This window comes from Pleurodeles waltl, chromosome 3_1, assembly GCF_031143425.1.
Source record: "Pleurodeles waltl isolate 20211129_DDA chromosome 3_1, aPleWal1.hap1.20221129, whole genome shotgun sequence".
Classification (NCBI taxonomy): domain Eukaryota; kingdom Metazoa; phylum Chordata; class Amphibia; order Caudata; family Salamandridae; genus Pleurodeles; species Pleurodeles waltl.
Genome location: NC_090440.1, coordinates 577,169,642 through 577,185,708, shown reverse-complemented (window position 1 = coordinate 577,185,708; position 16,067 = coordinate 577,169,642). Strand labels below are relative to the sequence as shown.

General features: G+C 43.1%; 1 protein-coding gene across 2 annotated transcripts in view; it reads left to right on the top strand.

The window, feature by feature from the left end:
- Window positions 1–6,860: 6,860 nt before the first annotated feature.
- Window positions 6,861–16,067, top strand: part of SLC22A18 (solute carrier family 22 member 18) — a 757,096-nt gene continuing 747,889 nt past the window's right edge. For both annotated transcript variants that reach the window (XM_069223018.1, XM_069223019.1), the window contains exons 1-2: window positions 6,861–6,998; window positions 13,374–13,583. In XM_069223018.1, coding sequence (XP_069079119.1) covers window positions 13,407–13,583 — 177 coding nt within the window. In that variant the 5' untranslated portion in view covers window positions 6,861–6,998; window positions 13,374–13,406. The remainder of the gene's footprint in view (window positions 6,999–13,373; window positions 13,584–16,067) is intronic.

The following is a 16,067-nucleotide window of genomic DNA, read 5'->3' as shown; positions in this document are numbered from 1 at the left end:
TCCACCATGGCAGCTCCCTTGACTAACCTCCTAAAAAAAGAGCAACCCAGTAAGCTTAAAGGACTCACGACCACCAAGTTGAAAAGTTATGAGTCATTGAAACAGAGCCTAATTACCAAACCAGTCTTACGCTGCCCTGACTTTTCCAAAATTTTCTATTTACAAATGGATGCTTCAGATGTTGGTATTGGGGCTGTCCTATCCCAAAAGGACGATGATGAGGTTAATCATCCTATCGTTTATATCAGTTGAAAACTGTTGTCTCATGAAACCCATTATCCTGTAATTGAAAAGAAGTGTTTAGCAATCAAATGGGCTATTGAATCCCTGCAATATTACTTGCTTGGACACCCCTTTATCCTAATCACCGATCATGCCCCTCTTACCTGGCTGGCCAAAAATAAAGATACCAACTCAAGGATTCTACAATGGTTTATGGAACTGCAACCTTTTATGTTTCAGGTGCAACATTGCCCAGCAGAAGAGTTGGTTACGGCAGATTTCCTGTCCCGTAATCCCTTAGACCTGGGACTCGATCAGTCCTCTTCTAGGGCAGGCATATGCAACAAATTGGCTGTTACAAATGATCCCGCTATTCATGTGGGGCTGAGAAACATGTTCCCTGGGGTCACCTCAGAAGGTGAGTCATCTCTCCTGACGTGCGTCAACCCGGAAGTAGAGGGTTACGCTGTGAACTGGGGTGGGGAAGAAAAGACACCGAAAGACACAAGTGAGGAGGCGAACAGAGAGTTTAGAGCAATAGAGGAGACCCGGGAAGCAGAGCTTCCGCCAAGGATGAGACGAGACACGAAAACGCCAACACCACCCGCTGACCGAGAAAACAAGACTGACTGAAAATGAACAGATGATAAGAAAGAGCAGGGAAAAGAGAGACTATAAAAGAAGAACAACAGAACTGTTGAAGTGTTTATAGTCAATAAAAGAAGACGAGTCAACAACAATTTTGCATATTCAGAGGTTCTTTTACACTAAAATCCTGACCCAGACATACACCCATGACAGTAGCATATAGGGTTAATATGCCTGCTGCAAAAAACAGAACTTTGGGGCATATTCAACAAAAGTGACGCTGCACACAGTGCAGCGCCACTTTTCTTGCACCCCTTAGCGCCCCACTAACGCCACCATGTGTGTGTCATATTTATAATACAGTGCAACATTGCGGTATTTGGGGGACTAGCATCAGAATTTTTTATGCTAGTCTGGCGCTCTGCAGGATTAGCATCAAAAATGTTGGCGCTAATCCTGCAAAGCACCCAGAGGCCCATTGTAATCAATGGAAGCCTCCTTTTAATGCCTTCTCTGAGCAGGTGTTAAAAGTGCCAGAAAAAAATGATGCAAAGAATCTGTCACATATCTTTGCACCATTTTTTTGGCCGCCGCTAACGAGGATATGCCCCTTTGCATACATTATGCCTGGAGCACTTTGTAAATATGGAACAGCATTTTTGGCCTTTTAACGCTGCATTAGCTTAAAAATAATTACACTACTGTGGCGTTAGAATGGCGCTAGGGGCTCTTAAATATGCCCCTATATTTTATGTGGCTAGCTGGATTTGTAAAGCCAGTCTTTACAAGTGCTTTAAAACACATGAATGTATGTGAAAGGGGAGCAGTGGGGAGATGAGGGGCACATTTCCCGGGTGGTAGTGAGTGAAACCGAGGAGGAAGTCATGGGGTGGGGTGCGCCACAATAAACTGTTGCACAGGGCGCCACCAGTCCTAAAGCCAGCTCTGTCAGCACGTTCTCTAAGGACACTCAAAAAAACAAAAAAGACACACCATTACTTCACCTTATCACATACCAATCGTCAAAGTCTTTAGCGCCTCTGGCACCCAGTCCAACAATCATTATTAGTGCTCCCACTCCCATGACCTCCTCCTCGGATTCCGTCACTACCACCCAGCAAAAGTGCCTCTCATCTCTCCATAGCCCACTTCGCACATACATTTCATTTGTATTATAGCGGCGGTAATGGCTGGCTTTACTAATCCACTCAGCTATTCACATAAAATATAGTTTTGATCTTTGCAGTAGCTATGTAAAGCTTCTACGCTACTTTATGGCATCAAAACTGCCACTAGACTAAAGTCAGATCCATTTCTAGCAGAAACATAATCACAAGACTTAGCTTGACTTTTTTATTGCTTCCTAAAAGCTACAGTTGAAACACGTCAGTAGGAGTCTGTGCATTGCTTTGAAGACACAAGCTGCAAGAGAACTGGAGGAGAACATATGTATATATATACATATATGTGTAAAGAGATCACTTTTATATGTGGGTGTGATTTCCCAAGGGGCGATCGCAGGCCCCAGGGAAACCACACATGCATTGCCAAAAGTGATCTCACCATATATATATACAGGGAGTGCAGAATTATTAGGCAAATGAGTATTTTGACCACATCATCCTCTTTATGCATGTTGTCTTACTCCAAGCTCTATAGGCTCGAAAGCCTGCTACCAATTAAGCATATTAGGTGATGTGCATCTCTGTAATGAGAAGGGGTGTGGTCTAATGACATCAACACCCTATATCAGGTGTGCATAATTATTAGGCAACTTCCTTTCCTTTGGCAAAATGGGTCAAAAGAAGGACTTGACAGGCTCAGAAAAGTCAAAAATAGTGAGATATCTTGCAGAGGGATGCAGCACTCTTAAAATTGCAAAGCTTCTGAAGCGTGATCATCGAACAATCAAGCGTTTCATTCAAAATAGTCAACAGGGTCGCAAGAAGCGTGTGGAAAAACCAAGGCGCAAAATAACTGCCCATGAACTGAGAAAAGTCAAGCGTGCAGCTGCCATGATGCCACTTGCCACCAGTTTGGCCATATTTCAGAGCTGCAACATCACTGGAGTGCCCAAAAGCACAAGGTGTGCAATACTCAGAGACATGGCCAAGGTAAGAAAGGCTGAAAGACGACCACCACTGAACAAGACACACAAGCTGAAACGTCAAGACTGGGCCAAGAAATATCTCAAGACTGATTTTTCTAAGGTTTTATGGACTGATGAAATGAGAGTGAGTCTTGATGGGCCAGATGGATGGGCCCGTGGCTGGATTGGTAAAGGGCAGAGAGCTCCAGTCCGACTCAGACACCAGCAAGGTGGAGGTGGAGTACTGGTTTGGGCTGGTATCATCAAAGATGAGCTTGTGGGGCCTTTTCGGGTTGAGGATGGAGTCAAGCTCAACTCCCAGTCCTACTGCCAGTTCCTGGAAGACATCTTCTTCAAGCAGTGGTACAGGAAGAAGTCTGCATCCTTCAAGAAAAACATGATTTTCATGCAGGACAATGCTCCATCACACGCGTCCAAGTACTCCACAGCGTGGCTGGCAAGAAAGGGTATAAAAGAAGGAAATCTAATGACATGGCCTCCTTGTTCACCTTATCTGAACCCCATTGAGAACCTGTGGTCCATCATCAAATGTGAGATTTACAAGGAGGGAAAACAGTACACCTCTCTGAACAGTGTCTGGGAGGCTGTGGTTGCTGCTGCACGCAATGTTGATGGTGAACAGATCAAAACACTGACAGAATCCATTGATGGCAGGCTTTTGAGTGTCCTTGCAAAGAAAGGTGGCTATATTGGTCACTGATTTGTTTTTGTTTTGTTTTTGAATGTCAGAAATGTATATTTGTGAATGTTGAGATGTTATATTGGTTTCACTGGTAATAATAAATAATTGAAATGGGTATATATTTTTTTTTGTTAAGTTGCCTAATAATTATGCACAGTAATAGTCACCTGCACACACAGATATCCCCCTAACATAGCTAAAACTAAAAACAAACTAAAAACTACTTCCAAAAATATTCAGCTTTGATATTAATGAGTTTTTTGGGTTCATTGAGAACATGGTTGTTGTTCAATAATAAAATTAATCCTCAAAAATACAACTTGCCTAATAATTCTGCACTCCCTGTATATATATATCTATATATATATATATATATATATATGGAAAACAAAGTTGTCCCTGGACAAAAGCGCACTCTCAACAGGTTGCAGTTTATTTTGGAAATCAGAAAAGCCAGTAACATTCAAAGAATTATTTACGCATTTTCCAGGCCTTTCGCATTTCAGACATCTCATCCTTGGTCACAGGCCAAATGCTTGAGCAAATGATTGCAGGCACCTGATTACTTGATTAAATGTTCTGGTGAGTTACACAATGCATCCTGGTAGTGGTAGTCCTGCACATTTATCTTTTGTAGACAATCATTTCTGCCTTAGTAGGTTGCTGCAGCCAAACACACATTACAGTACATTTAAAAACCTTAGTAGGCGAATTCAAAGCACTGTTGAGAGTGTGCTTTTGTCCGTAGGACAACTTTGTTTTGCATATATATAGATCTATATAGTTTTTTTTATAGCTGTATGGTTTCCCTGGGGTGGTGATCATGGCCCCCAGGGAAACCATACAGCTACTAAAACAATTGTCCCCACAGGGGGTCAGCCCTGCTCACAGGTGACCCCGCTGTCAGTTACATATATATATATATATATTTATTTTTTTTAAATATTTTTTTAACCCCTGAGGGTGCGCGATTGCACTCCCCTAGGGGTAAACTAACATTTGTTTTTTAAATATGCCCCCTGGGGTCGTGCTCAGAGGGGCTGACTGCCCCCAAGTGAATTCCCTGGTGTCTAGTAGGGTCGCCTAGCAGCCCGGCTGTGATCCAGGGCCAGGAAACCATTTCAGGAAGGCCTTGTTTGATCTTGTCTGAAAGGGGAGAATCTCCCCTTTCAAACGTGGCCTTCCCAAATGATGGGGAGGCACGTTCGGGCCAGTTTTTCCCACCGGAGCAGGAAGCGGCCTTACCTGCTGCTTCCTGCTCCAATGGGGAAAACGAAGTGTAATGTCAGCGTGCCGAGAGGCACGCTGACGTCACAGAGGGGCGGGTGGGGGCTGCAGGGGGAGACACGGAAGCTCTTCCGTGTCTCCCAAATGGTAATTAAATTTAAAAAAATCTTCCGGTGCAACCCACCAGAGGATTTTTCAAACCCCTCCCTGGTGACGGAAACTGGTCATTACCTACACCAGAGAGGGTGTGCGGGAATCGGCCCATGGTCGACGCCCACACCAATGGGGTTAATCACCAACGACTGCCGCAAATCTCAAGGGGAGGGGTGGGTGGGGGGTGGATGTAGACGGGGACGGGGGGGTGGAAATAAATAAAAATATTAGAAAAAAAACGTACCTTCAAGGACGCCGCCAGATGCCTCGCACTCCTCTTCTCTTCTGGTGTCACAGCATTCACTGGAACACCAGCAAAGGCTCCCTAGCAATCCTAGTGCTGCTTTCATGCTAAACCCAGCATGAAAGCAGCGTCAGGATTGGTCTGAGTGGCTTAGACTGCAGTTCAGACACAACTCTGGGGTCTGTGCAGTTTTCGGCCTAAGACGGCCAGACAAAAACACATGCACACTTAGGTGCAGTCTCTTCCCCTCCCCTCTCCCTCTTCCTGTGGCCCAGCCCTGCCCCTCCCTGCACAGGCTGAGCCAGCAGCTGTAAAATAAAACAATGATTAAATATTGTTTTATTTTACAGATCCTGGTTCTTAGCCAGGGGGGCGACGCACCTTTGCCATTGTGAAGGAGCCGCCCCTGTTAAGCACTGCGACTGGGGTGACCAGATGACTTCATGTCACTGGGATACAACTTTTATAGTTCAGGGTGTGATTTAGCATATCTTCATTTTGGGAGTTGTAATCACGGTTCATTTTTATTGAGCCAATTGGATCAACACATCTAATAATAATGATGTGTAAAGGCAAAGTTGAAGAATAGAAAATGGTGTCCCGGTAAAATGGAGGCACTGGGTCACTGTAGCTGTGACACAAGACAAAACAACAACACTTCTCTGGTCACTCAAGAACAACAGCAAAACACTTCCCACATTGCCTATCAATAGTACACTTCCCACATAGGCTCACAACAGTGCACAACACTCATACAACCATACACCTCCCACTCTTGTGGGAAAGCGCTTCACTGCCATACACAGGATTAGTAGCACTGCACATATGCAGGGGCGGCTGCTGGCAGGAAGGGCTAGTGGGGCAGCACGCGGAGTGGGGGGAATAATAAAGAAAAATAGACTACTTACCCGCCGCCTCACCGCCGCTACTTCTGCTGCCTCACTGCTTCTGCCTTCCTCCCCTCCGCACCCAATCCAGACGCTTCTTTCATACACAGCATGAAGGAAGCGCCAGGATTGGCCTGAGCAGGCTGAAATGCCGCTCAGGAGGGAGTGGGAGTCTGCACTTGCTCCTCACCTGGCTGTGAAACACACCTGGGTGGAGAGTTCTAGGTGCGCATGTCCGTTGGCTGGCCGATATGCGCACTTGGAGTGCACCTAGCACTCCTTCCCCCACCCCACCCGTAACGCGTAGAATGATGGCCCGCCCTACCTAGGTGGAAAAATATCCAAACTAAAAAATGTATTGACATCTTTTTAGAGATGTGCGGCTAATCCAAATCACTGTTGCCATATTGTCTGTAGTCTAGGTGGAAAAATAAAATGATAATAAAAATTATTTTATTATCATTTTATTTTTTTGCTTCCCTGCTTCCTCCTTACAGCAGGGTCGCCCCAAACGCTGCAATAAATACATAACTTCATGTAAGAAAAATCCCTTGTCTTTGACGTGCTATCTGGATTGAACGGTTTATTTGATGTCCTCACATCGAACACACTACGGTACAGTTTATTTATTTCTGCTACAATCATAACCCACAAACTGTGCGATTTAAGCAGTGAAAAGGACCTCACACAAATAAACTGTTTTACATGCTTTCAGAGCCGTGGTAATTTTCACTCTCTCCCTGAACTTCCTCGTGATGTAAACCAGGAAGTTTCAGGATTACAGTTCCCACACAGCATGTCCCGCAACACTTTATGCTCCGACCGGGAAGAGGAACCCAGAGAGGATCCCTGTTTGTGAAGGCGCGTTGAGTCAGAAACTAATCTGTAAGCACGTCATCTTTTACGACATACACTACTAAATGAATGTTTTCATGTTGAAACCTAAGCAGTGGCAGAGAAGTGTTATGTGTCTTATAGTGGTGCATTCGAAGTATTTGTTTGAAATCACTGCAGCCCTCCTTCGATTTAAAGCTCAGCCAAAGGTTTGAACGTTTGCAGAATCGTTTGCAGGGTTTGTCCAGGGGACTGGGAATTTACACATGAAAGCAGTGTCTTTAGACCAAATTCAAACTAAGTGGGTCGGGTTCTGCCTGGTCTCAGACCGACTTTGATGCTGGTCCCCTACAGGCTCTGTATTTATGTCCTTACTGGCAAAAGGCTGATCGATTTCGCAATAAGGATTGTAAAAACCCTAAAGGTATTGTTAGTGAAGCAATCCCTATTTGCATTTTAACTGCTTTACTTCGTCTTGTGTTCCGTAAGAATATTTGTTTTTTACCAGATATTGTGTCCCGGTAGTTGGTTTTCATGCCACATGTAATTGTGGGAAAGTGTGTGTGTGTGAGGTGGAGGGGGGGAGGGGGGGAGTGGCGGAGGTGTATCAGGTAAGGGATTTCAGAAGCAAATATTGAAAGGATGTAGGTGACTAAAGAGAACGTGTTGTGAAGCGGATAACTGGAGTGCCTGCAACCATCTAAAGTGCACTACTATTTACATAAACCTTAGTAATGTTTAACTCAGTCACCTGTTTTTAGAATTGAAACATTTTCAATTCTAAGTATTCACAATGAAATAATGTTTGTTATTCATTTATCTGAAAGCGCAACCAAGCACTGCCAGAGTCGGTAAATCTGGCTTATTTTAGGTACATGCGTGGCATGTCGTGATTCGATAACTGAAAAAAAAAAAAACAGAGAGATGCATCCAAATACTTGTCACACAGCATGCTGTGTGAAGCGCATGATTTTTGTTTACATATTTCAAACCATGGCATTAATTACATAGGCTACTCCTTTTGGAATGGCATGCCCATTTTTTAGACCGCCCCACGTTTTAAACCCCACTTAAAGCACTGGTTCGGCTGTATGAAAACCGTTTTAGATGAGCTGTGGATAAGTGCTACATACAAGTCTTGAGATTGCCTGCTGGTTATTTAATTTGCAGATAGTAGATCATTGGACTTAAAAGCCTTCAGCCGATTGTCATGGAAAAACAGTTCTAAATTCAACTTAAAAAAAGAAAATGCTTTTTTGTTTTTTGAAGTAGTTGACTATTTTCTTTTTCAGGCTTAATTAAGGACCCAAATAAGAGAGCTCAAGTTTTCCAGTAAATAAAAAACAAGCATTGGCAAAGCCAGTAGGTCTGGAGTTGAGTGCAAGCAATATGGTTTAGCCAATGCTTGGTTTGTCATGGTTTTTTGCAAAACTTTATTGTTGGAGAAGCTGCCAGGCCCTCATCAATGTGCGAAAAAATGGCTAAAATTAAACATATTTTCTGGTAGCAGAAAAAGCACACATTGCCATTGTAGTCCCTACTACTTTGTGTGTGGATTTGCTCCTCGTGAAAGGACACAGTGCTGTCATTCACAGTAAGGTTAGCCAGTGGCTGAAGTGGGATGATCCATTTCTTCAGTACTGTAGTAGGTGGAAAAACATGTGAATGACACAACAACAGATGAATAGCGTTGGCTGAAAGCCTCTATAAGTAGGTATATTATACATATAATTTTAGTAAAATCTGAAGGGCTTTGTTAACGTCAGACTTAATTGGTAAAATAGCATGCTCCTAAACATTATGAAGTGTGTCACAGAGTCACCCTAGTTAAGTAAAATAGCATTTGGTTTTGGTGATTCAGGAAGACACTGCCACTCTTTGAGTAATGTTGAAACCTTCTCCTATGTTTTTTTACATTGTAAAATGTTTGCCTTCCTGTTTACTTGTTCAGCACAATATATGGCATATGGACAGCTCCTGCCTTGTTGCTAACATCCTCCCAAGATCTCTGCATCTAGGTTGAGTGCAATCAGTGGATGTTAGCAGCAGTTTTAAACTATTTCGGTCAATAAAAAAATGCTTTCCATCTTAGGGCCTGATTTCTGAGTTTGGCAGATGGGGTTACTCTGCCACAAACGTGACGGATATCCTGTCCGCCGTATTAGAATTCCATGATAGCCTATGGAAATTGTAATATGGCAGACGGAATATCTATCATGTTTGTGACAAAGTTAACCGTCCACTAAACTCTAAATCAGGCACTTAGCCTGGATTGATTTCTGCTTGTCCAGATGCAAGTTAGAGAGTAAGTTAATATGAGAATTCCCAGAAACTAGTACTGAGGTGACTAGGCATTGACGTATGTTGAGAACAAGCATATAGGGCTTAATTTAGTGGTAGATAGGCAGGGCGTGCAATGATTTTTGGTTGATGCTTTGTTACCATCCAAGTCTAAATGAACCCCGGTTGGTTTACTCTCAGTTCTCACACCATATTTAGAAGTTGAGAAACTGTTTCTAAAGAGCAACCATTGAAACTATTTTCCTGGTACATCAGCCCTCACAGAACTGCTGACTCCATTGCATTTGAACCCCTGCACTATTTAGGGTGGGGCTTAAGATGGAGTTTTTTCCTGCCCAGACACACTATGAACAGCATTATTAAGTTGTGTATGCTACCTTTGACATTATTATTAACGCACGGTGACAATGATGGGTGACGGCGATCACCCATCAGACAACATCAGCCAAGTGTCTGCATATTTGCACAGTGAAGTGACAAGTGGGGTAACATTTTGGCAGACAGTCTGGCTATACGACTGTGAATGCTAGCTTCTCCACTTAAGAGTCTCAGCAGGGACTTTGTGAAAACATAATTGATGGGGGCTTAGGGATGCTTTGTGGAGAAGGTGTTTGCCAGCTAATAAACTGCAGGTGTAGGAATATGAGTGGTACTGTTCAGCTGTCCCTCAAGTGTACCTCGGCTGTGTTGATCACAGCGCACACTGGCATTCTGATAGTTTAAATTTGTGTCACAACCTTATTATTGACTATAGACCACGTTCAGCACAAGACTTAACAAATCTCCTGACAAAGTGTTGCTTCTAACCAGAGTCGGCCACAGGTCAGCGGCAATGTAGTACTCTGGGAGGAAATATATTTGGCACCCTTACTGTTCCTGGTGAATAAAGTGAGGCAGCAGGGGTTCCTTTTGTTTTCATGGATGTAAGCAATTGGGGTGTTGGTTGAGAGGGGCAGAAGCAACACAGGCAACAACCACAATCATTGTCAGGGTGATCCACTAAATAAACCTGTGTTTAACCCTCTGGTAGATTGGCACAAAACAGTCAGGCTTAACTTATAGCAGTGGTGTAACAAAAGCCCCCGAGCTTTAAGGGGCATCCTCTGTAAAACTAGTAGTTGGGGAGCAAGGGACCCCTCCATGTATTTTTGAAGGTCCCCCCCTCAAGTTTCGTTACACCACTGACTTAGAGGGAAAGTGTAAACTATGTATACAGCACACAAACAGTAATACAATGAAAACACAACACAAGAAAAATATCAAAACCACTAGAGTAAAGATTAATAAATAAAATGATACCAGAACAATAAGCATCCAACCTGTAGAACAAGAGATATGCAATTTTAAATTTTAAGTAGATATAGTGCCTAAAAGTACAAAGCGCCACTCAAGGTCATCTGATCATGCTAGACCGTAGGAAATTCACAAGTTTAGGCTGCCCATGATGGAGCGCAGTCCAGACACAGGGATCAGGTTAGTCCAGCTCAAAAATGTACCTTATCAAAGTCCAGTGTAAAGAGTTCCGTTCACGGTGGAGGAGGCTGGGGGGAGCAGGACGAGTGTCGCTGATGGTCATCGCTGTAGCATGAAGAGCAGGCCAGGTGGTGTGGATGGTTGTTGTTGGAGTTTTGTCATTGGCTGTCACTGTAGGCTGTCATTGCTGAATCGCAAACTGCAGATATTATGTTGCTGGTTGTCAGTGCAGTCACTGTATCGTGAAGAGTCGGGTTCACCTGAGCTTCACGTTGGCAGTCATCGTAGGTGGCAGAGTCTTGGCATGAAGTGGCCCGTTCGCTCTTGTAGCAAAGGTAGCCAAAACTTGAGGATATCACCTTCTTTAATAGGACATGCTCATCTGATGCCAGCCTAGGGTTTAGGACCTAGGGACGTACCTCTTGGGGATCAGGAAATCACTCCAGCAGAGGCCAGCAGGTCTAGGCATGTACAGTGCAGCAAGTCATCTAGGCAGGTGCAAGTACACCTCTGGACCTGTTGTGTGCCTGTACTCAGACAGGACGTCAGCCAGCTGGCCCTTGTGGCACTCAGGTCAGCCTGGGCTGAAGGGAGCAGGTCCAGTCTTCCTTCTCAGAGAGCAAGGCAGTCATCAAGCAACAGAGCAGTCCTCTGGTAGCAGAAGGGGAGTGCTCTGGTGGCAAGGCCGTTCTTCTTCTGTGATGTCCATAGGTCCAAGAGTGTACTGTTGAGCATCTTAGAATGTCCAATATTTATACCTTGTGCCTTGTTTAAAGTGGGGGGTCTTCCCTATAATACGCCCACATCTGGTTCTGGAAAGTTCTTCACTTCCACTGTCAAGACTCCAAGAAGTCTGAGGTGACAATGTTAGGTTCCTTTGTTTGTGCTTGAGGCAAAGAGTAAATGGGGCAAGGCACAGGTCCAATCCAGCCATCCTGCCTACACTTAGTTCCTTTTGTGTCCCTCTTTGGAAGGAATATACAAATCCCAACAACAGGCCCTGGCAGAAGGCACAAATGGTCAGGACAAGAAATTCTAACTTTATAAAAGTGGCACTTTCAGAATTGTGACTTAAAATCTGACATTATTAAAGGTGATTTTATATTACAATTTATTTGACTTTAAACACCATGTTTCTATCAGTTCCAAATCAAAAGTTATCACATATTAAATATACTAAGGTAACCCTGTGTTGGAGGGATAGGCCATGCAGTAGTAATAAACAATTTTAGGAGATTTTCACTACCAAGACATGTTCCACGTAAAGGTATATGCCCTACTTTAAATTTATTGGACCTGGACACATGTAGTACCATTTCTTAGAGATATATAAGTTAATTAAATATGCCAATTAAGTCTGAGTCAATTGTACCATGAGGAGCACAAGCACCTTAACACGGGTTAGTAGTGGTAAAGTGAACAGAGTCTTAATGCCAACCAAAACAAATTCTGCAAAACACGAGGAGTGAAGGCAAAAGGTTTGGGAGAATACCACTAAAAGGACGTTGGGTATAACAACAGGTTAGTCCTTGGCTGAGTATGCCAGAGCATGTACTGGCCTCTGAGCACAAACCGTTCCACATTTCTCCCTACTCACCTCTATTACTCACATTTAGCTGTGTGCCTCTGGTGCCAAGTTGTGTGTTGTGGGAAGGAGAGGGCTGGTGTGGGGCAGCAGAGGTTGAGGGAGAGTTAGGAGGGTAAAGAAAAGGGACGTTGTGTGTTAAAAAAACACCTGTTGCACGTAAATTATTAAAAGCATTTTAAACTTCCTCACTGGAGCCAAGTGAGAGTCACGCTGTCATTTGCATGAAGTTAACACAAACATCACTGTGCACCACTCTGAATATTGGCGCCTTGGGCCTTCGATCCGGCTCCCATGCAAACAGCCGCTCTGAGCTTCCCAACAAATACCTCTGCCCACACTCAGAGGCTGGCTGCAGGAAGGAGTGTTTGATTCACCAGAGCCCGCCACGACGTGAGGTATGTGTTGTTGCATCATTGCCATCAGTTAAAACAAGCATTTTCAATGCAACGGGTCTCTCATTTGTTCGAGTTAGAGATATTAGTGTTGTAAAGCAACCAAAAACGCAGCGCGATCGAGCTATGTAAAATGCAGCGATCGCGCTGTGTGGAAAATAAACAGATAAAGTAGTCCGGACTCCAGGCTGAAAACATCGAGCCTCGTATGTTTTTGGTACTTCACCGGTGCTGTGTAGGTGGGCTAAACACCAGAAAAGCCACGAGGTATGCATGCCTTTCACAAATGAAAACAAGCGGATTTTAAAAGGCAACCCCACAAACCAATGTAAGTAACTGACGTGTCATGGACGTGGTTTGAAGCCCAAAGAGAGATTACTTTGTGCTTGCTCATAAAAAGCACTATGAAACCTGAGCTAGATGGGCCTCCGATTTAGGCTCCTATAGCTATGGCCTTGAGTCTCTTAGTGAACTCTGAGTATGCCTATTACTATAAAGACGTCGAAACGACTAACATTTCCAGTTCTTGTTCAGTAATGTGTTGCACGCAGCCACTATTTGCTATTGTAACAACCGTGACTCAGCGGAATTCGTTTCTACCAGTTGACCTTTGGCTTTCACTCTGCAAAGGGACTTAGTTAAAGTAGAATATGTTTTTTTTTTTTATTTTAGCATCGGGACTCCACCCAAGTTGCTTCTGACAACATGAATGAATGGACAAGTTTACGAAACAGTAAAAAGTATCAAGAACAGAATCTGAAAGATGAAGAGAAACAAAGAGAGGCTGAACATGCGAGCAAAAAGCACCGTGTCATCCTGGTAGCCTATCTGCTCTCAGCGCTGGACATGTCTTGTTTATTTATGCAGATTTCAACTATTCCTGTAAGTATGGTATTACAACGAAGTTTAGGCTCCCACTAAGAAAATTGTCAACGTTCTTGCGGCTCCATTATTTGGTTTTCGGAAATTGTTACTGTTTATGCAGCAGTACAAGCCAGTACCTCTTAAAAGAACTCGAGGAGCAGAATGCATCTTTTTTTCGTCTCTTCTGTTGGGGAGCCATGTTGGATTGTTCCACTAGTATTAGAGATTGAGGGGCACTCACTTTGCTAAATAAGGTTGGAACGGGAAGGATATCAGGAGTTTGATTTAGGAAAGGATGGTAAAGCAGAATACACAAAAAAGCCTGATCACACCACTTCCTCATAAACTTAGTTTCCGCAGAAGAATTCTTAGACAGGGGTATTAACATTGTCGCAATGCAGCATGACACTGGTATGTTTGTATTGTGTTACACATTGGTATTTACATAGCACGGCCAAGTTCGAAGCAAGAGGCACTGTATATTATGCTGGAGGCCATACCCGGCCATGTTCTTGTAATGTGCATTTACATCTTTGAATTATAATTCAGATATTTACAGTTGGATTTCACATGTATAAATTTTTATTTAGGCACAGAGAGAGTAAGACAGTATATTGATTTTCAGTCAGGTGCCAAGGCGGCATTCCAACCCAGGTACCATAGGTCCAGGATTAGCATATGAACCACTTGTCCCCACATCCTTCTCGCTAGTGGAAATTGCATTAATAGAGAAAATGTTGTTGCTTTTCAGAATGCTGTATGTTACCACACCTCTCTAAATCAGGCCTATGATGTCTAGCAAAATGTTTCAGCTGCAGATGTGCAGGAATAATTTGGAACTAGAACAACTTAATTATAAATATTTCAACCCCTAACTTTTTCTATCAGCACGTTTGAGCTCTGGGCAGGGGTGTGATTAAATGCTGAATTTCCCGCGGGAAATCATACTTGGAAAAAAAACCTTCTTCATGTGGTCCATTATATTTAAATGAGAGGGTAGCCTAAGTGCTCATCAACATTTTTTAGAGGATACATAACATTAGGTTAAATGTGTAATATTGGTTCAGTATTACCAGTAATGCATTCTCCTGGGATCGTAAACTACCAGTCTGAAGGCTGAGTGGTAGTTAATTTAAAAAAGGGTTTTCCTTCCAAGTGCAGGAAACAGTGGGCAGGGATTGGAATTAGAATCATTAGGTTTACTTTTCATGAATAAGCATCTGATAAAACAATGCACTGTAGCGAGGACCAGTAAATTTATGTGGTTTTGAGGCTACAACATTTACCACATATCTCATGTTATTTCTAGCTTAGATGCTTGAAAATAGTGCTGCCAGAGAAGGATCTGCATAATTTCCCTCTTTTACCAAATAATTTGGATAACCTTGCACCATAATTTAGATAGCCCTAGTGGACCTGACAATGATCAAGCCGTGCAAAGTGTTGTGGGAGCTATCAGTATGATGATGAAACTCTGAAATTGTTCCCATGTTTTGCTGTTCTTTCTGGAATGTGTGTTTTTACACCACTTTATCTTGTGCAACAAAAAACACCAAACATGTAATATATAGTCGATGTGCAGAGCTGGGAGAGGCAGAGCTTCACACGAGTCATGATGCTTCTCCCCTCTTCCAACAATGGTAATACATAGAACATCATACTGTGCAAACCTGCATGCTTATGTTTTAAACACAATGTATTTAAGTGAAACTAGGATGCAAGGGCTTAAATTTGTGAGGTATGGGAAAATCACATCTAAGAGGCCTCCTGACTATTAGGAGAGTTAAATACAATATGCGAGGTAGTAAAGTGTGCTTTTTTCATGCCAGTTTTGCTGTACTGTGGTAATAAGCTCCAATTGCACCTCTGTACTGTAGTAATAAATGTGTTTATCAGTACAGCTGCTATACATAAATTGTTATTGGGCCACATTTATTTCCATGACATAAACGCTCATCTTTTGTGTTTGAGCATTGAGCTCCACTTGCTAATCACCCACTTCTCTCCCTTGCACCCTTAGTGAACATAAATACAGAACCTTTATTACCTATGCCATTGCAAATACTCTATCTAACGTCTACCACATTTTGCAACCGGCTAGCAGTGTCTCACTGGTGGGGTACCATCCTTTCTACATATACAAATATGGCTGAGGGTGGAGACAAAGGGATGAAAGACTTTAAGAAATCAAAACGGGCCAGAAAAGACCAAAATCCACACCACTGCCGCTGGACTCACAGTTAAAATCCAAATCAGACCAATCAACAAATATGGAAATCATTCATCAATGACTCACTGCCCTGCATGATCTGTCCCAAAGCACGAAAACAGATCTGATGCAAACATACATCCAGGTTTTAAGGAATGATTTTAAAAGACCTAGCTACCTACGAATCTTGTATAGGCTGCTTGGAAGATAATAAAAAGAGTTCTCAAAAAATTTCCAACTCATGGTGCGTTCAAAATTAGCATCCCTCTCACTGGAAGTTATGGACGTGGAAA